The following is a 25,665-nucleotide window of genomic DNA, read 5'->3' on the forward strand; positions in this document are numbered from 1 at the left end:
ATACGTTAGAACTTTTTTTACTTTATTTAAAGTTTATATGTAAACTTAATGTTATCTTTTATAGTATTCTATTATTAGATATTTGATTTAATATATTGGTTGAAAGCCTGTCATCTATGTCCATGGCGCATTAAATCTAAAATACGTAATATGCTTTGCGTAAAATAAATTCTATTTTATTATAATTTTAATAATGTTCGCAAAAACGAAGTATAGAGTCTTTAGTATAGAATTCTCAAGATATCTTCAGTGTTCATAAAAGTGACATAAAAAACACTATTTGAGTACTATTCGAATCTTGAACTTCCATCCCTGTACTTAACTGGCAAGCAACCCCGCCGTTGAGAAAAACACTCGGCTGTGTAGTTTGTCTGTCTTTAGTTATTGTGGAAAAAAATTGAAATGGCCTGCCGCAAAGTTGTGTCGAATTTGTCGATTTTGTCAAAGAACGGCAAGAATTTGATTGCACCCTTGGCCACCAGTCCAGTGCGTTCATATTCTTCACGCAACGATTTGGAAAAAGTCACCCACACTGGTCAAGTAAGTTGGAAACAAACCCAGACCCATTGCATGGGCAAATGTGTGTTTGGTTCTGTTACGCAAACGTTTCGTTGCGAATTTCTTTCTTATGACAATTATAAATAATGTTATATTTTTCAGGTCTTTGACGAAAAGGATTATCGCAATGTCCGTTTCAACAATGCCAAACGTTATGTCAACGAAAATTGGGGTATTAAGTTAGTCGATGAGATTCCTCCCAAAGAATGCACAGAACGTGTGGTATACTGCGATGGAGGAGATGGCCCATTGGGACATCCTAAGGTTTACATTAATTTGGTAAGTTGCAATAATATTACCGATCGACTATTGCTTAGCACAGGACAAATAATGGCTTAACTCTAGTTTAGTAAAAACTCTCGGATATTTGAACCGATATGGACAAAATAGTTATCTTTTGAAGGCTAATGAGAATACCTACCCAAAATAAAAATGTCCAACAGCGGTTTCGCGAAGTAAAGTTTTTTATACTGCAAAGATCATTTCAATATACCGAACATAATAGGCTCGTAGCATTTTGGAAACTATAATCTGGCATAATTTTTTTTTTTTTTGACTTTTGGGAGATTTAAAAAATCTCGAATTTTAATAAAAATCTGGAATCCTTTTAATTAGCTCCATCATGTGGCCACTTGTTGATTAGGTATTCTCATTAGCTTTCAATTTCCAGGGTAAAAATACCTACCTCTGGAAAATTTTTCAAAAAAAAAAAAAATCCGAGAATTTTTATTAAACTAGAGTTGCTCCCAAATAATAAAATAGTTGACTTAACAACAAATTTACACATTCCCAAGGGCAAGGATTCGACGATCCCAAACGACCCGAGTTTTACTGGATCTAGGTGTTATTTCATGCCACTAAAAAACAAGAAATTGAAACCATGTCATCAAAGTTAAGAGCTTGCGGATGAATCTTAGCTATTAAGATAATCAAGACTCCCAGGTTACAAAGTAAAAATTTGGATGCAATTATGGTGTTAATATTGTTATTGGCATAGCTCTGTTCCAGAACCTGCAAGAATCCACTACTTTTGCAATTCAATTTTTTGCATGTCAATATTATAAACGAGTTCTGGAACAGAGGCAATACATAGTGATAGGTGTCGTGCATTAATAGACCGATTGAGCAGCCACACTATCAATACACGTTGTTATCTGTCTACGTTAAAAGTAGGACTACTTTCCTTGTGAAATTCGCACTGTATTGTTCAAGTGCTGTTCGAACGAACTCGTATAATTACGATTCACATCTGCCTGATAGACCTGTAAAGAGACTAGCTTCTTGCGTGCCTAGTTAACGAATCCAGTTTACAATGATACGGCAAAGATTGCACACATGAAGTTACTTCGCGGAGAAAATTGGGTTGTGCTGTCGTACGGGAAAAATTTAGATCTCTCACGTAGATGGCCCTTTGTGGTAGTACTCTATTGTAGTCGTAGCGCGGTATTGTCACAAGCCTGAAAATTCTCTTCCATTACGTAGCACATAAATTGACAAACCTCGCTGTCACGACATAGCTCCCCTGACTGACTTGTCTGTTAGCATTGAGTTCAATCGTATGAACGTCCTACTAGTTGCTGAACACAGACTAAGGGACTTTTTCCTATTCCTAATATTATTGCGAAAATTGATTTACTCGAGATATTGGAAAATATAAGGAGAGTACAATTTTGATAGTTCATGTAATAATTTCAAAACTACTTTGTTGTTTCAAAATGGCCAGGCTTAATCCCATTATTGTTGTTTTTATAAAAACAACGTTTGTTTATTAGTGGAGAACGATGGCAATGTTTACCAGGGGGTAAGGCAGGGAATACCTAGGCTTCGGAAAGAGCCACCAATCCTCATCAGTTCCCTTGTTTTATGTCTACTATGGTATCCCAGCGCTGCCCTTGTCCAGTTATGTGGGTAAACCTATTCAAACTTAGTTGGGATTAAACTGTCTAACAGAAATTTAAACACATTTTCCAGTAACACCTTGTTAAGCCTAGGTTGTCAAAAATTTTTTTTCCCGAAGTTTGGCAAAATATATCGCAACAATGTAGTAGTTTATATATTACATCGGTATGCGCATTACCCACTGAGTGGAACCAATAACAAGATTTACATTTCGCTTGTATACTGCGGCATTCTGTGTTTAGACCTTTTTGGAAACCACCAAAAGCTTCCTTCGAAAAATGTTCCTTCAGAATGGAAAACTAAATTTGAGGCTACTCAGTTCCGTATGCTAAAGCTTAACAGTCGTTGATCCCCTTGAAATCCTTAAAAGTTTAGGCTTGATTTTTAAGTGTAACATGCAAAGTGGCCAGAATCTACGTTGGCTAATATATTACAATACTTACTTGTGTTTTCCTTTTCTTTTCAGGACAAACCTGGTGCACACACATGTGGCTATTGCGGTCTGAGATTTGTCAAGAAAGATGGTCATCATTAAAACAAATTTAGAAAAATAATATTGCAATTAAATTTAAAAATATCAATTTTGTTGAATATATATTACAAAATAAAATGATTGAAAATCGTTAACACCAAAAGGAATGTGTTTATATTCATCCATATTCTATTTGTCGACGTCCACACAAGTCGACGGCGTTTGTCGCGAATCGGTATTCTAAGTGTCAATATCACAATTTATCGATATTTGAGATGTTTTTTGATATTCTTTAAGAAAATGTAACGACAACATAGAATCCTGAGAGTGCTGTTCAGGGAGTGCCGACACCAAGAATGCGAGTTTGAAACGGTAGACAGTTTTGTTTTGGCAAATGTGCTTGGACCACCTGAGAGTGAAAGCCGACAACTAGAATCAGCAATCAGTTCAACGCCAAATAATAACGGGATCCCTTTGAAAACAATGCCTAATACGTCTACTCAAAAACAAGTAAAAACACATTAAGTAAGGTCGGGCCGAACGTTTAATTCCCCTCCGCCATTGGGTAAGGAAAACATTTTATATAAAAGTATCTGAATTGAAGTGTGTTCCACTTTAAACTACATATACCAGTAAGACCGTTCGGATAATGCCGTTAAACTTATCAAAAAACCATAAAGTGAGTGGGGCCGTTATATAGGGGGGCCATACCAAAACGGGAACCTCTAAGACAATTTAATATAACAACGATTGTTATCTATCGCGAGTCTTAAATGGCAAATTTGAAAAAAAAAAATAGTGGGTAAATGTAACTTTGATTATCAAAATACTGAATATCGGTGGTCACCGTTATACGTGCGCTATAGGAAAACATGGACCTAGATATTCAATGTTCTGCCACCGGAGCGAGAACCCATTAAGAATAAAAATTCCAGTTTTTAGACAAATCCGTGGAAAAATGCGGCAAAAATACTCGAAATACGAAATAGCGGGAGGTACCTTTATATGGGTGCTATAGGAAAACGTGGACCTGTACATACAATGTTTCGGAGCTAGAACCCATTACGATATTTAGACTAATTCGTGGAAAATGTGGCAAAAAATCATCAAAATACCGAATATCGGGAGGTACTGTTATATGGGGGCTATACGAAAACGTGGACCTCCTATTTTCAATACCAACCATCCTAGACTCAATACAAATTATTGTGCCAAATTTTGAAGCTCTATGTAAAATAATGTAAGCTGTATCGTAATCGAAAATGGGCGAAGTAGGTCCACGTTTTGGTATAGCCCCCATATAACGGCACCTCCCGATATACGGTAGTTTGGTTATTTAAGCGACATTATTCACCGGAATTGTTTCAATATTGGTATTTGAAGTTCTTAATCGATACTACAGCCTATGACAGAAAATTGTCTGTTCAGGTCCACGTCTTCGTATAGCCCCCATATAACGGTACCTCACGATATTCGGTATTTTGATGATTTTAGCGAAATTATTCACTGGAAATGTTTCAAATTTGGTATTTGAAGTTCCCAATGGATACTACAGCCTATGACAGAATATTGTCTCTGCAGATCCACGTTTTGGTATAGCCCCCATATAATATTATCAGAGACAAAAGCTGGCTATGCAGGTCCACGTCGTCGTATAGACCCTAATATAACGGCTACATTCGGCATTTTTAAGATTTGAACAGAGTTTTTAAGGGTTTTTATTTTCTTTTGAAAATTGCAAAATTCGTTCCAAATGGTTGAGGCTATTCAAAGTTCAGCCCGGCCGAACTTACAGCTTTTTTCAGTTGTTTTAACAAAAATTGCAAGAGCTGGCGGAACTAATAGAAATGTCAGATTATAATTGTGTATAAACAATCGTCGCCGTTAATTAATACCAAATAAGTATCGACGTCGACAAGTAGAATAATGGTGATTGTATTGCAAGCAACGTTCAAATAGGCCAATGTAAAAAGTATAGCTGCTGTCGAGTAAAAAAGTAAACAACAAAAGAATTTTTATGAAAATCATATTTTTTTCATTTTATTTCCATGAAACTTAAAAAAGCATGTATTTTTAACACAAAAAAAGTATAACTAATTCAATATGTAACTAAAATGTGTTTAAGCTAAACAAAAATACAAAAATTACCAATTTTGTTACATAGCCAAATAATAATTTTTATTTAACTTAATTTCAAATGTCAGGGAATCTCTCTTAATCACCTATTGTAAATGAACAGGGAAAGGCAAAAGTTTATTTATGATATTGGAAATCATATTGGATATTACTCTTTCCAGTTGATATACAATATATACTGAAAATAGAGGAATTCCCCTTAAGTAAAATTTTGAAAATCTACAAACAATTACATTCATTTAAAATATAATTATAACTATAATTATGTTCTCTGCCATTTTCAGATGTTACGTACACCCAACAAGACTTCAAAGTTCAAATTAAAAGACCAGATAAACCATATAAAAGTATCAACTGCTCCTTTTGTTATTGGTACATATTACATTTCGAAATAAATTTATTTTCCTTCAATGCCGTTTGGGAATGTTGGCTATTTCCCATTACCTTTTTTTTAAATCACATTTTATAAGAGTTGTAATTATTCAAAATGTTGACCCTTTGTGGGTGAGGTACTTGATGGAGTGGACCGATATTGTCCATTTTCACACCTGACCTAGCTCTGACGCAAATATTAGGATTTTCAAACTTGCAGCAAAATCGGATTATTATTGAAAATTTCGACCTTTTGTATGGGAGGTACCAGAAGGAGTGGACCGAAATTGGCCATCTCCGAACTCGATCTAAATTTGATTTGATTTTTGATTTTTTTATTAGGTAAGGTAGGTAACGTTTGAACATGGCAGAAAGGTAAAACCAAACTCGAATTTATAACTTAAAATATCTTCATAAAACTAATTATTTCATTACAATCTAAAATAATAATAAAATAATTAAAAATTACGAGAAATTTAATTTCTCTAATATAATCAAGAAAATAGCAATACATAAACTGTTTTATAAAATTAAAATAAAAAGAGGAACTTAAAAGTAAAATCTAAAATTTTGTCTTCTTCGTAAGGAAAACTTCGTTCTAAATGATTGATTGAAAATTCATGTGATGATTTTTGTAGTTCTTTTTTTTTAGCAGATTTTATTTATAAATATTTAGTTATTTGAAATTATAGTTCAACATCAATGTGAGATTTTATTTTAAGAACAAAGAAAAATAGGGTCTTTTTCATTTACTTTAAGCAATGTTACTGACAATTTGGTATTTTAGATGAGCTTTGTTTCGCTGCGTTTTTGTTTTTTTTTTTTGCTTTCAACTTTCATTATTGAGACAGACGACTGACTGTGTATACGTGTTGGTGTGTATGTGTTAGTGGACTATTCCATGAAAATGACTAAATTAACATTTTTTAATTCTAATTAAACATAAAAAAATACTTTTTTTTGCAAGACTTTGGTTTCTCAAAAACACACTTAGATCAGACATTGCAAAAATATTGTTTACTCCGTAAGAATTGCACAAACATTAACCAGAATTGCATTGACCTAAGGTCGGAATATATTCCATATTCCTTAAAATAGAATCTTATCTAAGTGTGTTTAGTTAAATTTTCTCAAAATTTAAAGAAAATATTTCGTTTCATTTTTTTTAACAAATCCAAAAACATAAAATCAATTCACTTACGTTTCCTTCAGCTTCCTCTCGTCCATCCCCGACCAACAGTTAATGAGGAGTTGTCATTAACCTCTGGTGCTTTGAGATGATGATTGAGGCCAATGCCATGCAAATGATATTAAAACGTAAAATATTTGAAAAACAAAAACCTACCAGAGAATTACAGCTCCGCATAGGAAAGTTTTGTTTTGTTTGTTGTCATTCATAATTGTTGTCTTTTCCCAAGTGTTAGGATGTACAAAAGAAATTTTGTACATTGTCATGTAGCCAGAGTCAGCCAACCGGCCAGTAAGAGTCAAGCCAGCCAGCCAACCGACCAACCAAACTGATGGCCAACAATGTTTTCTGCATTCCTGCATAACAATGGTTATGTAGAAGTTACAACACCATCCATCATCATTGCTACAGAATGTTCCAAACAATATAAAGACAATTGTTAACAAAATCGACAATGACTAATTGTTGTTTGTTTTTTCCATTGTTCAACTGCAAAAAAGTCATTATTATTTTGTAATAATTGTGGCATTTAAATGTCCCACCACTCATGGGGGATTACTTTTGTTTTGCTTTGTCTTATTCAATGCAATTGTCAATATCTCAATAAGATTTTCTTCATCTAAAACACCAAATTCGTGGTAATCTATAAACTAAAATATCATTGGAGACGACGATAGGTGTTAATGGTGTTGTTGAATAAATATTTGCCTTTGTTGTGGTTGTTGTTGTTGTTGGTGTTGATTTTAAAGAAGCTAAAGCCATTACTACTACAATCATTATAATAATAGAAACTACATAAACAGAATCCGTAAATAGAGAAGGGTCTGCTGTGGTTGTTGTTTTACACAATGTCTTGTCTTGTTGCTGCTGTTGTTGTTGGTTTTGCTTATTTGCTTTGAGGATAATATTAATAATAATAAATTGAATTTGCAAATTATCAGTGATCTGCAATTGGCCAACCACTGGTCACCAGAGGTTCCGTGGTAAGGCATAACCTTCTTTGGATACATAAACATTACGATCTGAATATACTTGAGCCTGGGGTTCGTTTGAATGTTGTTTCAAATGATTCTTTCCCGTAACGGAACCGGCAGCAGCAGCACCGGCTGCGGCACCATCATATGTAGTAATTGTTTCAGTTTTGCCATCGACGACACGTGTAACCGTTGTAGTTTTATTGCCCTGAGAATCTTGGGTAATCTTTGTAGTTTCATATGTTCCATCCGGTTTGCGTATGGTTTTGGTCATAACACTTTGACTAAACATTTTGGGACCCTGTAAAAATAACAATGAATAGGTTTTAATATGCAATTAATTGGTTCGAAATTGGATGGATTTTTGCACCTTTAACCGAATTTTTCCATTTGATGAAACTCGGTTCGCATATATCTATTGCTACGATAAATATTTTTTAATGAACTGATGGTTCAAAGATGGAAAGTGGAACGGGAGCTGGGGTCTTCTGTGAAAGCCTAAGTATTCAAAGATCCTTCAAACTAAACAACGAATTCAGCATTTTCAGGCAGAAATCTTTGCTGTCAGAAAGTCCCTAGAGCTGCTGGCAAAGAGAAGCAATGAGCAATGGATGGACCAGTGACTATATATGTTGTTAGTCAAGCGGCCCTGAAGTCTCTAAATTCTTTTACAATAAAATCTATGGCGGTTCTGGATTACAGGAATGCTCTGGAAAAGGTTAAGTCGTTTGTCAAACTCTATTGGGTCCCTGCACACTGCAACATATCTAGCAATGAATCGGCTGATGAATTGGCCAGACGCGGATCTGAGTCAGTAGATCGAGAGATTGAGAGCCCAGTGAAGCCACCTGTATGATGAATTCGAAGTGTTGGGGGGGGGGGGGGTGTTGACGATACTGAATACTTTGTCAGGACTGTGAAGCACTTACTCTGCAACTGCCCAACTCTTATCGGAGTGAGACAGATGCGCTAATTTGTTACGGGTAGGGTATTAAGTAATCGGTACGTCCAACTTTCGACCATAGATTTTTATTCTGATTTCGTAAAAACCATTTTTTTTTTCTTGGGGCACGACCCTGGCTACCCGGAATTTTTTTGTGAGCTAAGAAGTGGTCACATGATAGGGTTATCTAAATCTGTTCGGGGGTCATAGAAAAATAATCGATTTTTGAACCTATTCGTATACCCTCAGTAATATGGCTACAGATCAATGTTCGATTTTCTTCCTAAATTCTTTCAATTGAAAGAAAGTTGACCTAAGAAGACCCAGCGGACCCAATACAAATTTGATGGTAGACACCGACAAGCCCATTCTCTCAAGGTAGAAGGTAATTGAGGTAGTTCTTCTGACACCAAGAATGCCAAATCCAAGGAGACAAGGGCTAAAAAGGCTTATCGGCGAGTAGAAAACTTCTGTAGCCGATATGTCGATGGGGATCTATCGAATCTCACTGACAAGGAGTGGGAGCTTATAGGGACGAAACTGAAGTTCTTTACGAAATTCGAGAGGTCATATCCTAATGCAACAACTCTCGATGTGTAGGATCCCCATATGTAGAGCAGTATGGGTAAATAGGGTGGGTAAAGTGGAAGCTAGTTTTAGCAAGGTTTTGGCAAAGAATTAAAAACCATTCATGAACCCTCTAATAAATTAAAATTACAGACCTTTGAGCCAGAACTCACTTCCTTAACTGGAAAAATACTGTTACCCAAATCCGTTGTGAGTCAATTCTTGAGATCACACTTTATTAAAACTACAAGTGATCTAACGGACAATGCCTCTGCATCATCTCAAACATAAACTAATCAAAAGGTTCAGTTTAAAGGTAGCCACACGGAAAAAGTTGGAAACATTCTCCACAACTAGATTCTTTATATCCAATCTTGCTGTATTCCAGAACATTTACCGTTTCTTCATTTTAAAATAATGCAGAAGTTTTCATAGTTTTTAAAACTGCTTCAATTACAGCACTGCATTATTTCAATTGCCCTGTCAATCCTTTCCAACGCATACCGGAAGGTATATGGCTACAGGCCATAGGCCATGCATCCTAAACAGATTAGCATAACAACAATGTATCTATGACAGCTACGTGGTGAAACCCTAATTCAGGAGTTTCTGAATAAAATATTTCTTGATATCTTACCGTATAAGTCCCCTCAAAGGCACCACCGCCGCCAAATGATCCTCTCGGCATCATCGGGGTCATTGGTGTCATAATATCCGGACGACGTGGGAATGCGGGGGGCGGTGGTGCACGTTTATGTTTCTCGCCCTGGGCATCATCATCAAGGGTACCATGAATTTTACCCATTATTATCTCTTCATCGCTCATTTTTGGTTTTCTATTCCAATTACGGAATGCCTTATTATCATTGCGTGGCAAAATGTGGCCAGGCGTCTCGGGATCATGTAAATGTTTTATAACCTCTCCCTCGCCGTTGGCGAAACGTTGCAATAGCGAATGCAATTGATCCGGATAGATTCTATTGAAATTAAAAAACTTAACAAATCGAATCTTTAAAGAAAGCTTATTGTAACTTACTCGCCATCCAAATCGGTGTCATAGTATTTAGCTTTTTGCTTTTCAAATTCCTTAAGAATTTCACTTTCAAAACCGGGTTTTAGATAATCTTCCTTGATGTTCTTTTCAACAATGATGTTCTTGTCTAAAGAAAATGGTAAAGAAGAAAGTTAATTTTCGAGAAACACTTTTTTGTGAGCTATGTAAATTGTACCTCCACCCTCCATTTCGCTGACAGCTTCCAAAATTTGTTGCATTTGACGTTCAAAATGTTTTTGCAACTCCATGGGATTGGTAAATATTTGGAAAGCAAACTTGCGATCATCATCAAATAATTCATCATCGGTCTCGGCCTCTTCGAACCATTGAGGTTTCCGAAACTCATCCTTGGCCAAGGAGCTGAAATGAAATAATATCCATATTGTTATATTTAGAGACTTTTCGGTACTAAAAAAAAACATTTAAAAAAAGAAAGGACTTAAAATTTTCCCTAGTAGAGTCTAGGAATTCTGTGGACAAATCCTGATATTTACAGAAGTGAAAGAGAAGCGGAAGCGCGTACTACAGTAGTGGTATTGGAAAACTGGATAATGATCATCAACAAAATATTACGGTAGGTGATCCAGGAAAAATTACAAGCTGTCCTCTCAATTACATATCTAGTCCTCTCAATGATAACCACCTTTAACGCTAATGAAGAATATTTTAGTTTTAGTGAATCGAAAACGGAATGACAGCAAATGGGCATTTGGATATTCTACATTCAATATTTGGGGACATAAAAAGTGTATTAACTAAATATGCACTTTAAAATCAAAATCGTTATAAAAAAGCTAATATTCTAAATTAAGGAGTTGTGTATAAATCTAGTCCTATCAAATTGTACATCCCAAAAGCAATTCATAAGAATTTTTGGGAAGTGCGCAGCCTCCATACATCAACCAGCCATGCATATATCCTGACGGTATATGATAACTTTTGCAACAAAAACAATAAAATTGTCTACACCGAAATGGTCCATATAGATTGTAGTAGGTATGTGTGTATTAGACAACACAACCACCGCAAACGGAAATTTTAGCTGAAAACATTTGGCCAGGAAATTTGATTTGAAATCGACTGAGTGCTCAGACAACACTGTTGTTTTATTGATTTTCTGCCTGTTCTCTTTTGCCAAAGTTCGACAATTTGAAATTCTCTATCAGCTGGCTAGCCAGCCAGCAGCAGCAGAGTCAATCCATTTTTATATACTATAGGATTTGGTTGTGTGTCTATGCATTTATGCAATTCTAATCGAGAAATTGAAATTAGTCTAGGATGGAATTGAATTATTAATACGTTCCAACAAACAGGTCAGTTTGTAGCGCATACAACAATGTTACGTTATTACTACTTACTCTTTATCCTTGCCGTCTTCCTCCGATTGTTGGAACATTTTCTTCAATATATCCATAGCTCGAAAATATAATTTAATGGAAAACAATATTTGTTTTGCCCACACACGAACGCACCAAACAAATCAAAGATACACAATTTCCCCCAAAACGTTGTAAACCACCAACACGATGATTGGAAATTAAAAGAAAATCCAAACTCAAAGTATCTTACAGATTTCGGTAGTTTGTTTTTGTAATTAGCTTTTGTATTCTTTTTCGTTTATCAGCAGAATATGCTCGAATGTTTTTTGTTTTGCCTCTTTGTGACTTTATTTACGTTCTTTTTGGCAATTTGCACTGTTTTGTTGTTGTCGCTGATTGTTCTTTTCCCCTTGGTTTATTTTATACTGATGAAAGAAAAACACTTGCAATTTTCCAACTTTTTACACAACATATATCTTTCCGATTATTTATCCGCGCGATAATGCAAGACGTCTGTCCCAACCAATCTGTCAAAATCGTTTAACTGAGAGCCGAAATACGACCAAATTTCTCTATGGTATTTTACGAGCTTAGCTGTGTTATGAGGATGATTTTTTTCAAATGCGCATGTTTACTTTTTTTACAATAAATTTTATATGATTTGTTGGTATCCACAGCAACCCTTATGTCACTCACTTTTCTTATTGTTATTTATACAAGTTATGTGAGAATTGTTCTTGTTTCTCCTTAAAATACCCCCGGCTGCAGAATGTCAAATGATGGATTGCCGTGGCAACACTGTTTATGTTCTTTTGACAGCACGTTTGTTGTTTATACATTGTAGCGACATCTGTTAACAAATGTTGAATACTGTAATTTTCTTTGACATATGGCGTTTTGTAAAGCATACTGGCGACATGCCATGCAATTTTTATACCCTCCACCATACATAGTATGGAGGGTATATTAAGTACGCTATTCCGTTTGTAACTCATAGAAATAATAATTTTAGACCCAACAAAGTATATATATTCTTGATCAGCGTAAAATTCTAAGACGATTTAACACTGTCCGTCCGTCCATCCGTCCGTCGTAATCACGCTACAGTCAAAAAGAATTAAGATACGAAGCTAAAATTTTGCACAGATCTGTCTTTTGTCTGCAGGCAAGTCAAGTCGGAAGATGGGCTATATCGGTCCAAGACATCGTATAGCCCCCATATAACGGTACCCCCGATATTCTGTATTTTAATGATTTTAGCCATATTTTTCAATGGAATTGTCTGAAATTCTACACAAGAAGTTCTTTGTGAGAACTTTACTCTCTAACAGACGGTACCACCCGATATTCGGTATTTTTATGATTTTAGCCACTGTTTTCGAAGGAATCGTATATAAAGTCCGGAACCGTTACTACAGCCTATGACACAAATTACTTATGCAGGACCACGTCATTGTATAGCCCCCATATAGCGGTTTTCATTCGAGCGGTATTCTTCGACAGAATTGTTTGAAAATTTTTCAAGTTTCTTCCAAATGATGGAGGGTATAAAAAGTTTGGCCCGGCCGAATTTAGCTGCTTTCTTACTCGTTATACCCTACACCATTCTATGGAGGGTATATTAACTTTGTCATTCCGTTTGTAACTCCTCGAAATATACATAATAGACCCTACGATTACAATTTTTTCTTTTATGTCCCTTCCATGGTAAAATTAAGAAGGTAAGATCATTTCAAAAAGGGATTTCCATCTCTGCATTTTCGGTATTTTACCTTGTCTGATTGCACTGAATAAAAAAGAGGTTTCCATCTCTGATTTCTGTGTACACAATGAATTTATAAGTATAAATGTTGACAATGAAGCTGGGAATACATAAAGCGCTTATTTGGCTGGCTTAAGTCATCGGCTGGCTTCTTCGGAAATGAACAAAGGAGCCATGGTAGAAGAATATAGGTAGACGCATCGACACAGCTGCTAGGACAGTAAACTGTCAAACAAAATTTGGAATTGAAAATGTTGAATGAAAAATTATTTAAATTTGTAAAAATTGTTGAAAAACGAGTATTATAATATCCTCGGAATGACGTCGTATAAGAAAACATATAAAAATCTACTTATATTTGAAAAGAAATTTAAAAAATGTTGACAGATCAATGCTCCCAAGCGTTGATGCATCTACCTGTATTTTTCTACCATGAAAGGAGCCTAGGGTCAAACTCGAACTAGGTCAACCTAAAACTCCTTTGTTCATCTACGAAGAAGCCAGCCGATGACTTAAGCCAGCCAAATATGCGCTTTATGTATTTCCAGCCTGAGATGTTGTCACCGAATAATTTTCAAAAAATTTTAAACATATGATTACTTTACCTTATCTTCTTAATTCTACCATGGGGACAGCTACTTTCGAATGAAAAATATTTCCTTTATCATCCCTGTCTATATGATATATGCTTAGGAATTCTATGCTATCTTTCCCTAGCCTCTCTTTCAGTAGCCTTCGAAAACTCAAGAAGTCCACATCCAAGACCCTCCAATTTTGAATCTCGTTTTTAAGATATTCTAAACATAAAGTAATGTCTAAAATCTTCTCCACTGAGGCGCGGTCGCGTCAACATTCATTTGTATAAAATAATGTTCAAACCATGGTACAATAATATCAAGGTAGGGCCATGATACCATATGATTTTAATTTTTTTCATTTTCTTGGCTTAATATGTCATCTATATTTGTTTATGTATGTGTTTTCTTTTCAATAACAAAAAAAATTGTTCAGAAAATATTCAAATTCGGATGTTTTCAAAATGTTTATTTCAACGTATGCATCGACAAAATCTAGAGTTTTTGTAGCGAAATAATCCCTTAGAGATATATAGTACATGATTTTGAAAAGAAGTGTTGACCTTTCATTCATTTATCGCGTTTTTCAATTATTTTTTCAAAATAAATGCAACAAGTTGTTTGATTTTTTATTGTTTTGATACTAATTCTGACATTACAAGCCAAACAGGTAGACCTCTATACTTGCAATTATTTCAAAGTTGACCTACCTTCTCTTCATTGTACCATGGGTACAATTAAAAATGTAATGTTTACAATTTTTTTCAAAGTTATACATTTGACAACATCTCATTGTCAAAATGTGAAACCTGTTTTCAATAGAGTTAAATTTGACAAGGTAAAGGTGAGAATACATAAAACGCTTTTCTAACAGGCTTAAGTAATCGGCTGGCTTCTTCGGAAAAGAACAAAGGAGCCTAGGACCGTAATCGAACTAAGTCAACCTAAAACGCATATGTTCCTCTACGAAGAAGCCAGCCGATGGCTTAAGCCAGTCAAAAAAGTCTTTTATGTGCTTTTACCTTAAGTTACAGAAAAATACAGAGCTGGAAATTATTATTTAAAATGAGGTTAAATTGATTTAATTGTACCATGAGTTATATGGACCTTACTATCAATTCAAATAAAAATTTCATGCATATTCAAGTTTGCTAGCTCGATTCTTGTTCTATAAGAATATGAAATGATAATTTTTTCCTTCATAGAACTTTCCATTTGGCATTTGTTTCCTTCATAAAAGTTTTCGTTTTACAAGTCCTGAAATATTCAATAGAACTATTTAAACAAAACACCCTTTGGGCATTTTTCAACGATAATTATTATGTTTTATTATAAATAATAATAATTAAGTACACAAAATTTTAAAAATATTTATTACATATGCATATATGTAAATTTAACAAGATAGATACACTTTTATCTTAAATTAAAATTGTATTGTTTAATGTGGGTTTGGTCCATTTATCTTTTGGTTTATGGTCTTAATAAAAATATATGTTCTTGCAAATATATTGTAAAAAAAAACCTTTCATCAATTTGTACCTTAGTGCTGTATGGGCGAAAATTTTAAACAAATTATTAACAAATAAGGCGACAATCCTTGGGATTACGACTCTATGCAATGCCTACGAATGCAGGCTACTTATATTCTATGTTTTCTTTATTCATTTCACGCATTGGCGTTCGTTTGTTCATTTGTAGTTTCATCATTTTATTCTCATCGGCACACTTGGTTGTAATGGCGTTGCGAACTTCCTTTTCGGATACATTACATTTTCGCGTCACAGCAAAGATAATGTCCTGTATTGCCAAAGGATCAAGCATTTGCTTTAGGGGCTTACCATGGCCTTTAAATGCCGGGGAAGGTTTGCCCGTCATGGAGTGGGTTGCCAAAGTCTGTCTATTAAATATGGACATGAGCAGTTTTCGTGTTGCAATCGATGCCGAACTCCAGTTCATACTCTCATACACCTTGGCGGGTATTTTAGTGTTATTTGGACCAATTGAGACCATGACATAGTCTTTGTTGATTTTATTGTCTAAATCGATGTTGTTATTTTTTGGTGTATTAAAATTTTGGCCGTTCACACCATAGTCATTTGTTGAGGCCAGTAGATTTTCTGCCTTCACCGGTTTTAGCAGACTTTTTTGGGGTGTTTGTTCACTTGAGTGTTTTTTGTTGGAATTTGTTAAAACCCCTTGCTCGTTGAAATAGTAGTTGGTGCTTTCATTTTCTTTTCCAGCATCATACGCATCGAATTTCCGTTTTCTTATGCCATTATGTTCAGTACTATTGGTAAGCGATGCCATTGAGTTACTGCGGGATATTTGCGAAGTATTTGGTGTTGAAATTGTATCGTTTTTCATGTCAACCTCATCTGAGGTAAGACAAATTTCCAAACGACCAGAATCCGCCGAACTGTTAAGATTCAGAGCCCCATCATCTTCAGCTAATTGTATTTCAATGGGTTCGTGGCTCCCATCACCTGAACCTTCAGCAATGATGGTATAGCTTACACTTTTCGGGGACGATGTTCTGCTGTTTTGCATTGGATCGTGACTGGAACTGTTGGGTGAGTGTTCAGAACGTTCTACCTTGGGGACAGGATGGGAATGTTGAAGCGATAACGATTCAATAGTTTGTATTTGTATAGGTTTTGTTTGATTGCTTTGTCCAAGTAATGCCGATGTTCTGGCAGAGGTTTCATGTATTTGAGACAACAATTCGGTGTGTGCTTTAAGATTCTCCTCAAGAATGCGTATTTTTTCCATAAGTTCTTCCTCTCGTTTCGATGATTTTTGTTTCTGTTCTAGTTCGTGTAGGAAATTAAAGTCATCACCAGTGGTTTGAGACCAGGCATTTACCATAAGGGGACGTTCCTGTTTCTGATCTGGAATTCCTTTGAAATTCTGGGAACAGGCAGTTACCACTTTTATGGGAATTCTTTGTTGTGGCCTAACTATGATTTGTGATGATATCTGTAAGGAAAAAAATTTGGGTTATAAAAATCCATAAGGTTAAAGTCCTCTTAGATATCACATTACACTGTACTTACCATTTTGGGATCCATTTTGAAGAAAGGAATATTCGATGAACGAGAATAATTCAATTTAGAATGCGTTTTAGCAAAACCACTTTGCTCTTTGTCGTTTCGATCGGGACTGGCTGTTTGTTTCATGAGCGTACTTGAATATACACAAAATTTGTGCCAGGGATTAGTCTCATTGGCATGCCTGTCGGCCTGCTGCGATGTCCTTTGTAATTTGTCTACCTAAATTCCTAGTTCTTGTTGCACGTTCATACACGATCGTAAGAGGGCTGCACAAATTTAGGGGTGGAAAATGTCTGTGAACGAGTGTGTAAGCCATATACCATTTATTTCTAACTGCAATGAAATCCTATTCCCTTAATAGGTATGGCCGGGTAGGTAAATGAACAGAACGCGCCACAATCTAAACAAGCGGAACAGCACGCAACACACATACACACACAAAGTATAATTATTTGCAGTTTGGTTTGAATGAAAAGCAGCTGGAGTTGAGTTCAAAACAAAACACATTTTACGCGCCCGATTCTCATGGTTGCCATATTGCAGATGCCAATTGGATGAAAGAGAATCCCATTGTGGCAATGGGCGCAACAGTGTGCTGAATAATATTAGTGAAGTGGGGTACACACTAGATGTAAACAGTATTTAGAACTGACCTGAAACAACTAGAAGCGAATTATACCAAATATCTCAACATCATTTATTGCATTAAACATTGGAAAATTCTTTATTTTCACATTTATGATATAAATGCGTAATTTTCCTGCAATATTTGTCGAAAATGTTTTTTCTGTGATGTAGGCGTCCAAAAAAATTCAAGAATAATAGTAAAACTATGGTGAAATTAAGAAGGTAAAAATGTTTGCATGACTTTACCTTCTTATTCTACCATGAGTAAAACTATAAACCCAAAAAAAAAAAAAAACCAACCAAAAGCGTCGGAAATGTTAGATATGAACTCAGAAATCCATTGCAGCAAATTCCCTTGAACATTGAATTAGTACAAATCAGTGTAAACCCTATAACAAATATGTCAAATTATGTCATTATATGGTGACATAACATGTATTCATATTGTCAACGCCATCTACTTAAACAATGCAAATATGGAGATTCCCATCTTTAAGTTTACTTTTCCTGCGGGAATTGTTCAGCAGCTTCTTCTTGAGAGCGTTAAATAGTTTTATTCTGCTTTGCAATAAAACTGTGAAAAGTAAACAGATGTAAACCCATACAAAAACTTGCATGCTACCAGCTGATTTGACAAAACAATTTGTCAGCCATATAAATATAAATTAATCACACGATAATTAAATATAAATACGGCCGAAACTCAGAACAATTAGGATTCCGATTTCAAGATTTTTTAAAATTGCTTGCTCAAACATAAATCACCGGTAGGAGAGGAGTTACAAGCGATTGCAAGAAGAAAATTGTCCAGCAAGAATTGAGAAACTCTCAGTGAAAGGTCTGTCAAAAAGTCTCTCTTGAACCGCTATCTTTTGCTTGACTTTTGTGTCAACAGACGACTTCCAGTAATAATTTGCAACAATTGCTACATATTTTTGGGTAACCAGACACAATACTTATGTCTCTGCTCTGATTCAGACAATTTGTATTGTGTATACGTGAGATTAGGAAGTAAGTGTAGAAAAATACATCTCTTCAAGACAGTTTGTTTTATGCAAAGGACAGACAAGTGTGATACACGAAATGAAGGTAAAATCATGCAATCATATGTTTGGACTCAATATCACATTGTCAAATTTTGAATTTACAATTCCATTGTATGTACACAAATCAGAGATAGGAACCAGTTTACTATGCAGCGAAAGTTGACAAGGTAAATTACAGAAAGTGAAGAGGTGGGTGATATGCTTACTTGAAATGACTTTAGCTTCTTAATTTTACCATGGTTCTATCTTTAGATATGTAATGTAAATTTTTCCGTGTGTAGAAGTTGCACACATCATGTGATACATTGACTACATTTTTTTCATAAATAAATCACAGGAAATAAAAAAAGCATATGCAAGTGTGTGAAAGCAAAAATTATGAATCATATGTAAAAAGACTATTTTGATTTTTAATCTTTAATGTCTTAAAGAGCCAATGTTAAGACTTATCTACACCGAACGTGTTTTAATAAAACGTGTTAATTAGATTTAAAATTCCTCCGTTTACACGTCACACATATAGAGAAACTTTGGTAAGGCGATTTTATCATACCGCTTGCACTATGGTAGAAAAATACAGGTAGTCGCATCGACACGGCTACTGGACATACCATAACAACCTCGATTGGTGTCGTATAAGAAAACTTATAAAAATCTACTTATTTTTGACAAAAAAAAAAACATTAAAAAATGTTCACATATTAATGTTCACAAGCGTTAATCCATCTATCTGTATTCCTCTACCATGGCTTGCACTAACATAGTCATTTTTAATACACATCAAAATATTAATAAATTCAAATTATTTGACCATTCTGTCAATCCGTCAAATTAGATTTAATATTCACATAGATTTTAGCATATGTATAAGATAACATATAGTCCTTTGAAAAGACAGGATTACAGACTCTGGTTTTATTTATGCAGCTGGACAAGGTATCAAAACCACATGTCTAATAAGAAATCCAATTCTTGGAATCTATCATCAGTAGCTCTGGTAGGATCAGTGAGTTTGCCGCCATAAATTTTTAAACTGGCTGACCTTGAAATGCATTTTTATATTTTGTACCTGCTGCGCTCAGTTTCGTTTCGGCTTTTTATGAGTGGGAAATTCCCAGTTTTCCTACTCCTACTCGAATGTTTGATTGCGTCTCTCATAAACATTTAAATAGAATACGATTATGGCCTTCACGAATGTAAAAATGGCAAATACCTATACATGTTTGAGTAACGTAAACATATGTAATTTATTGAACTTAGCGCTTAACGTGAGAATTTTGAAATAATATATTTTAATTTATTAGAAGTTAAATGTCTCAATGTATAATGTGCATTATATGTCTTACGCAATAAGTAAGATAAATAAATCTAAATCTAATCTACGCTATTTCATAAAGTCCCAAAATTTGATTAAAAATCAGCAACAAAGTCAAACGCCATAATTTTTACATATTTTTTAAATTTTATTGAATGAAAGCAAAAAATGTCGGATATAGCATAAAATTTTAGAATAAGTTTTGATTTGTTCGAATTGGTCACCTTTGGCACGAGTTATGGCCTTCAAACGGCCAATGAAACCGTCACACGCTGCCCGAATTTTGCTCTGCTGTAATTTGGCCACCTCCCGGCGAAGCGCTTGCTTGAGGTGATCGACACTTTGGTGTTTTTGTAGTATCAACCTTGCTTTCCAAAATACTTCAGACGCAGTAGTCCAACGGATTGGTATCCGGAGATTTTGGTGGTCATTGTGCGCTGGAAATGAAGCGAGGAACCTCATTTTGTAACCATTCTTGACTGGCGCGTGCTGAGTGCGATGGTGCGGAGTCCTGTTGGAATGTCCAAGGTCTGCAGTCAAAATGATTGCGTGTCCAAGGCTTTAATACACCCTCCAGAATATTCTGACCTGCCAGCGAGTGGCTTTGCTTGGTTGTATGCCTGTTTGTAGGACGGTATCGACGGACGCGCTCCAGGTCTTGTTAGGTGTTCCTCCTTTGGATCTAGAGGTAACACGGCGGGGAATTGCATTTAAGATCAAGAGAGGTTTACCTCTCTCGGAGCAAGACTGGGTGTCGGAGTTGGAGGTGTCTCGTGATATGGCGAGAAACAAGGCTCTTCTTCTTGAGCGTATGATCACCAGGTGGCAAAATAGGTGGAATGAGAGCCAGAACGGGAGAGTCACATATGGATTTATCCCAGATGTGACGTTCGTTATGAATCGTCCAAGCTTTGGTTTTGGCCTTAGTCTTGGATTCATATTGACTGGACATGGTTCCCTAAATGCTTTTCTGCATACTAGGGGCCTGTCAGACACTGCTGAATGTGCATGTGGCAGGGGTCGTGAGAACTCCGCGCATGTGCTGACGCAGTGTCCATTGTATGATGACATACGTGACATTAATAGAATGGGGATTGTCCTTGTTAATGACCGATGGGACTATAGTAAGTGTCTGGATGACGAGGGTACATTTCAAGCTTTGGACTTGTTCTCCAAAGAGGTCTTTAATAGAAGAAGGACTGCTGCTCTGGAAACCGAGAGCTAACCACCTCGTAATTGTGCCCTGATTTGTTTCAGAATTGCTGCGCCTGTCCAGGCTCTAAATTGCCGGTCTTCCCTGGTGGTTGTTGGTTTTTGTGGCCTGCTGTTAGTGTCTTCGTTGTTGGTTGGTGTCTTTTGAGATCTGCCTTTCCACTGTGTCATGTCGTGGGATCCTCCGTGAGGAGGGTCTTGTTTATTGTTGTGTCTTTTGTCTCTGCTTGTGAAGGTGATAGCCATCTATTGGTTGCAAGTCACCCGTGAGGGAGACTGAGTCGTTGTCTGTGTGTCCACTGTTGATGTGTTTTGTTTTTTTTTAACATTGCTGGTTTGTGATGGAGTTGGTTACCAGTCCAGGATTGTTTGGAGTCCAACTGGTAGTAACTTCGGTTACGAAGCCTGACCGGAGGCTATATTCTGGTACCGCGGGTGCCAGGTGCCCCTAGGTCCTTGGACCTAGCCTGGCAGTTGGTGTTGGTCCCCTAGTGGGAGCTTCGCGGTGGCTGTGGTTTGTACCCAAATCGCGGGTAGAGTTTAACTCGAATGTGGAGTTGCATTTTCAACCGGGTGCCTGACCCATAGAAAGGCAGGAGTTTAGATAGGCTCCGCCCCTAACCAAGGGGGTGATCACGTCCAAATACGTGTGAACAATTGGTACTCACTTATGTGGGGGCGTTGGTGGACGCATAGTATTCACCCAGTGTTTAGAGCACCGTGGGGTTAAGCCAAAGCGGCAGGTATCCACGTACTCACACTCACGAAACCCTCCAGAATATTATCGCGATAATATTCGGCATTTATTCTGATGCCATGGTCGATTAATACGAGCGGAGAGCGACCTTCGGCTGTTGTGGCGGCTCACACCATCACCATGGCCGGCGCTTGAGCTCTGGTTGCCAACCGAAGGTGAAGACTTTTAGCTGGCCTCTTTGGCAAGTAACCACGATCATTTTGTTTGTTTACAAACTGCTGGACAACGAATGTTTTCTCATCGGAGAAAACCAAATTCGGCAGTTTACCACTTTTGGCCAAGCGAAACAGCTCTTTTTAGTCTATTTTCTTTCTGTTGCGGTGTAAGTTCTTGCACTTTTTGGAATTCCAATGGCTTTACCTCGAGCTCATTTTTCAATATTTGCCGAATGGAATATTGCGATATGTTCAGCTGACGAGCCATTTTTCGGTCACTGCGACGCGGGTTTCGATCAAGTCGCTTCCTTACTTTCCGAACCATTTCTGCTGATGTTGCTGTTTTCTTCCGTTCACTTCCTTGACGTTGGGGGGCTACGCTGCCGGTATCACGGTAATGAGCGATGGTACGCGACACACATTTAAATGCTGGAGTACTCTAACGATAGACACTTGTGGTTTTCCAGCCAAATATAAAGAAATAACACTATCACGCTTGAATTCCATCACGAATAACTTTTTTTCTGGAAAATTATCACCAAAATGTTTTAGTACGCTTGTAAACAATATAATGAGCTGTCACTGGAATAATTTTAACAGCTGTCGGACGAGTGGCTCAGAAATGACAGCAGTCTGAAGTTGGCTGCAGTTTTTTTTTCATCTCACTCTGTATATGGGAGCTATAGCTATATCTGAACCGATTTTCTCCAAATTTGATGTACTTGTTTCTAGACTGAATTCGGTCGGATGTACCAAAACTGAGACTTTTGGACAGATACTAGCCGTTTGGTGCACAATAAACCTGACATCGGATAAAGATGTATATGGGAGCTATATCCTAATCTGGACCGATCTTGATACAATTTGGCATACGAGCTGTAGCTGATGTCCGGTACCCAATATCATTCTTGTGGAGTGCATATTACGCATGTGAGGACTTAAACCCACAAATCGGATGAAACATATATATGGGAGATATAGTTGTATCTGAAACGATTTTCTTGTTGTACTTGCTTCTAGACTGAATTCGGTCAGATATGCCGAAATTCAGGTCATTTGGACTATTATTGGCCATTTGGTACACAATTAACCAGAAATCGATTGAAGATATATATGGGAGCTATATCCAAATTTGAACCGATTCTGACGAATTTCAAAAGGGTTCGTCTTTGGGCCAAACAAATATTGTTTGGAAAATTTCATCTCAATGGGATAATAAATACAAACTGCATTTTATTCACAAAAATACATGGACAGACGGACGGACTCAGAAAGTGATTCTGTGAAGATCTTCAAAAGTTACAATGGGTCTATCTCGTTTCCTTTTCCATGTTACAAACAAATGCAAAACGACATAAAACCCTTAGCACTATGTGGTGTAGGGTATAAAAAGTTCCAAAACTGGGTTTATATCCATAAAAATACATTTGATCCAAGAGACCCTTTACAAAGCCATTCATCAAAATACCCTTTGACCCGAATGAGTGATAAGCTGACACATTAACTTAAACAATAATATTTGGTTTTATTTTCATAGAAATAAATACATTTGTATTTGTAAATATTTTAATACAATTTCTTTTTTTTTTTTTTTGTACTCAAGTGCTTTTTTGAACAGAAGATTCCTTGGGATTCCATTTTCAACAACAATAATATTGAACTTTTTAAAGTCTCTTTCCGGTAGCATTTCAACCCTCTCACATCATCATGTTCGCTTTGACGCCAAGACTGTTTTCCTTTTTGATTTCTCGCATTGGCGTTCGTTTGTTTAGCTGCAGCTTCATCATCTTGTTCTCGTCGGCGCACTTTGTTGTAATGGCATTGCGTACCTCCTTCTCTGAAACATTGCATTTGCGAGTTACAGCAAAAATGATATCTTGTATTGCCAGCGGGTCTAACATTTGCTTCAATGGCTTGCCATGATCTTTGAAGGCAGGTGACGGTTTGCCAGTCATGGAGTGGGTTGCCAGGGTTTTACGATCGAATATGGCCATAAGTAATTTGCGTGTGGCAATCGATGCTGAACTCCAGTTCATGCCCTCATAGATTTTGGCCGGTATTCTGGTATTGTTTGGACCTATGGATACCATAACATTGTCCATATTGAGTTTGTATTCGATATCCGTGTCGTTTCCTGAAGACGACGGAGATGGCTGTTGTTTTGGCGTGGATTGATATGGATTTTCGGTTTTAATGTTTGACATGTTGTTGTTCTTGTTATTGTTGTTGCTTGATCTTCTCTTTGTTTGTTCATAGGAATAGGAATTATCAGCAGGTTCCTCATTTTCATCAGCCGGTAGTCTTCTACGTTTCAAAAAGTTCTGTTCACTGCTGGCATTGCTGCGAGACAAAGGGGTAATGGTATTGGTGGTTGTGGAAAGAGTGTTTAGGGTTTCCGTTTTAATTTCCATATCATCTGATGCCAAACATATTTCCAAACGATCCGAATCTGCAGAGGTGTTGAGATTCAATGCCCCATCATCTTCGGCCAACTGGATTTCTATTGGCTCGCCATGAGCATCGCCAGCACCTTCAGCGATGATGGTATATTTTACACTCTCCATGTGATTGGTAGGCATTTGTTGGGGATTTATCACCGAACTTGTGGGAGAGTTGTGAGAGCTCCTACTGAGCCTGGGCTCAGTTATTTTGTAGGTATTTACGCTCGAAGATTGTGATTCAATCGTTTGAATCTGTATGGGTTTAACACTGATTTGTTCAGTAACCGTTGTGGATGATTGTCCCAGCAGGGCTGACGTCCGTGCCGATGTGGCATGAATTTGAGAAAGTAATTCCGTATGGGCCTTAAGATTTTCCTCCAAAATGCGGATTTTTTCCAGCAACTCATTTTCACGTTTTGTCTGTTCCTGTTTGTGCTCGAATTCGTGCAGGAACTTGAAATCATCATTTGTGGTCTGACACCAGGCATTCACCATCAAGGGGCGTTCATAGACATCGGGAGAACGTTTAAAATTTTGTCCACTTCCCACCAATATTTTGGCGGTCATATTCTGTTGAGGCTTAATGATGATCTGTGAGGAAATCTAAAAATGAGGAAGCAAGGGATTAGTAAAAAAACTCGCTGGACTTATTCGCTTCAAATTTACTTACCATTTTGGAATCCATTAGTAGAATAAATTTATTATATCACTGCTATTAGGCAATTCAAACCAGAATATCCTTCTTCGGTTAAATGTTTTTTGCGTCACTCTCTGCACTCAAGCCGGTTCCACTTAGTACTGACTGGAGTTTGCTGCGCAGGACACATAATATAAGGATATCTTTGAACTCATTTATGTATACCTACTGGATTACAACAACTGATCCTCCTTTTTTACTTGCCTGTTGTATTACACACATTCTTCGGCTACCTAGAGGCATCCCATGTCACATTAGGGGAGCAAAATTCTCATACATTGTGATCTGACATTCTAACTGAAATTATATCCTATTTCGTTTTCTGGTTAACCAGGGTAGTTTGCAGATGACTACCTGAAATTCTTTTATGGCGGGCAAATTCTTGTTAATGTCTACGACAACAAGCTCTTTGAAATGGGAGATCAAGCATGTACAAATGTTCTATTGTTCTTGTTTCAAAAATCAGCAGTTGGTTGGATTTTTAAAAAGCAACAAAAAATACAATGTGTGCATGACAGTTTTTCGCGCTCTTTTTCTTGGCG

At 36.6% G+C, this 25,665-nt stretch overlaps 4 protein-coding genes across 4 annotated transcripts; 1 reads left to right on the forward strand and 3 right to left on the reverse strand.

Moving 5' to 3' along the window:
• The first annotated feature begins 336 nt into the window (after positions 1–336).
• LOC101893516 (NADH dehydrogenase [ubiquinone] iron-sulfur protein 6, mitochondrial) lies at positions 337–3,092 on the forward strand. Its single transcript, XM_005178881.4, has 3 exons — positions 337–540; positions 661–837; positions 2,924–3,092. The coding sequence occupies exons 1-3, from the start codon at positions 403–405 to the stop codon at positions 2,990–2,992; spliced, it is 384 nt and encodes a 127-aa protein (XP_005178938.2). The 5' UTR covers positions 337–402; the 3' UTR covers positions 2,993–3,092.
• Positions 3,093–5,213: 2,121 nt separating this feature from the next.
• Positions 5,214–12,240, reverse strand: LOC101894535 (uncharacterized). The gene is made up of 5 exons (XM_011292352.3): positions 11,523–12,240; positions 10,340–10,524; positions 10,147–10,270; positions 9,748–10,087; positions 5,214–7,901 (listed from the first exon to the last, which is right to left on the reverse strand). The coding sequence occupies exons 1-5, from the start codon at positions 11,576–11,578 to the stop codon at positions 7,593–7,595; spliced, it is 1,014 nt and encodes a 337-aa protein (XP_011290654.2). The 5' UTR covers positions 11,579–12,240; the 3' UTR covers positions 5,214–7,592.
• Positions 12,241–15,313: 3,073 nt separating this feature from the next.
• LOC101894694 (protein insensitive) lies at positions 15,314–17,328 on the reverse strand. The gene is made up of 2 exons (XM_005178887.4): positions 16,877–17,328; positions 15,314–16,799 (listed from the first exon to the last, which is right to left on the reverse strand). The coding sequence occupies exons 1-2, from the start codon at positions 16,997–16,999 to the stop codon at positions 15,459–15,461; spliced, it is 1,464 nt and encodes a 487-aa protein (XP_005178944.3). The 5' UTR covers positions 17,000–17,328; the 3' UTR covers positions 15,314–15,458.
• A 6,157-nt stretch (positions 17,329–23,485) lies between these two features.
• LOC101894852 (protein insensitive-like) lies at positions 23,486–25,240 on the reverse strand. Its single transcript, XM_005178888.4, has 2 exons — positions 25,097–25,240; positions 23,486–25,029 (listed from the first exon to the last, which is right to left on the reverse strand). The coding sequence occupies exons 1-2, from the start codon at positions 25,109–25,111 to the stop codon at positions 23,683–23,685; spliced, it is 1,362 nt and encodes a 453-aa protein (XP_005178945.2). The 5' UTR covers positions 25,112–25,240; the 3' UTR covers positions 23,486–23,682.
• Between the last annotated feature and the right edge of the window lie 425 nt (positions 25,241–25,665).

The sequence above is a fragment of the Musca domestica genome, unplaced genomic scaffold (genome assembly GCF_030504385.1).
Source record: "Musca domestica strain aabys unplaced genomic scaffold, Musca_domestica.polishedcontigs.V.1.1 85, whole genome shotgun sequence".
Taxonomy (NCBI): Eukaryota; Metazoa; Arthropoda; class Insecta; order Diptera; family Muscidae; genus Musca; species Musca domestica.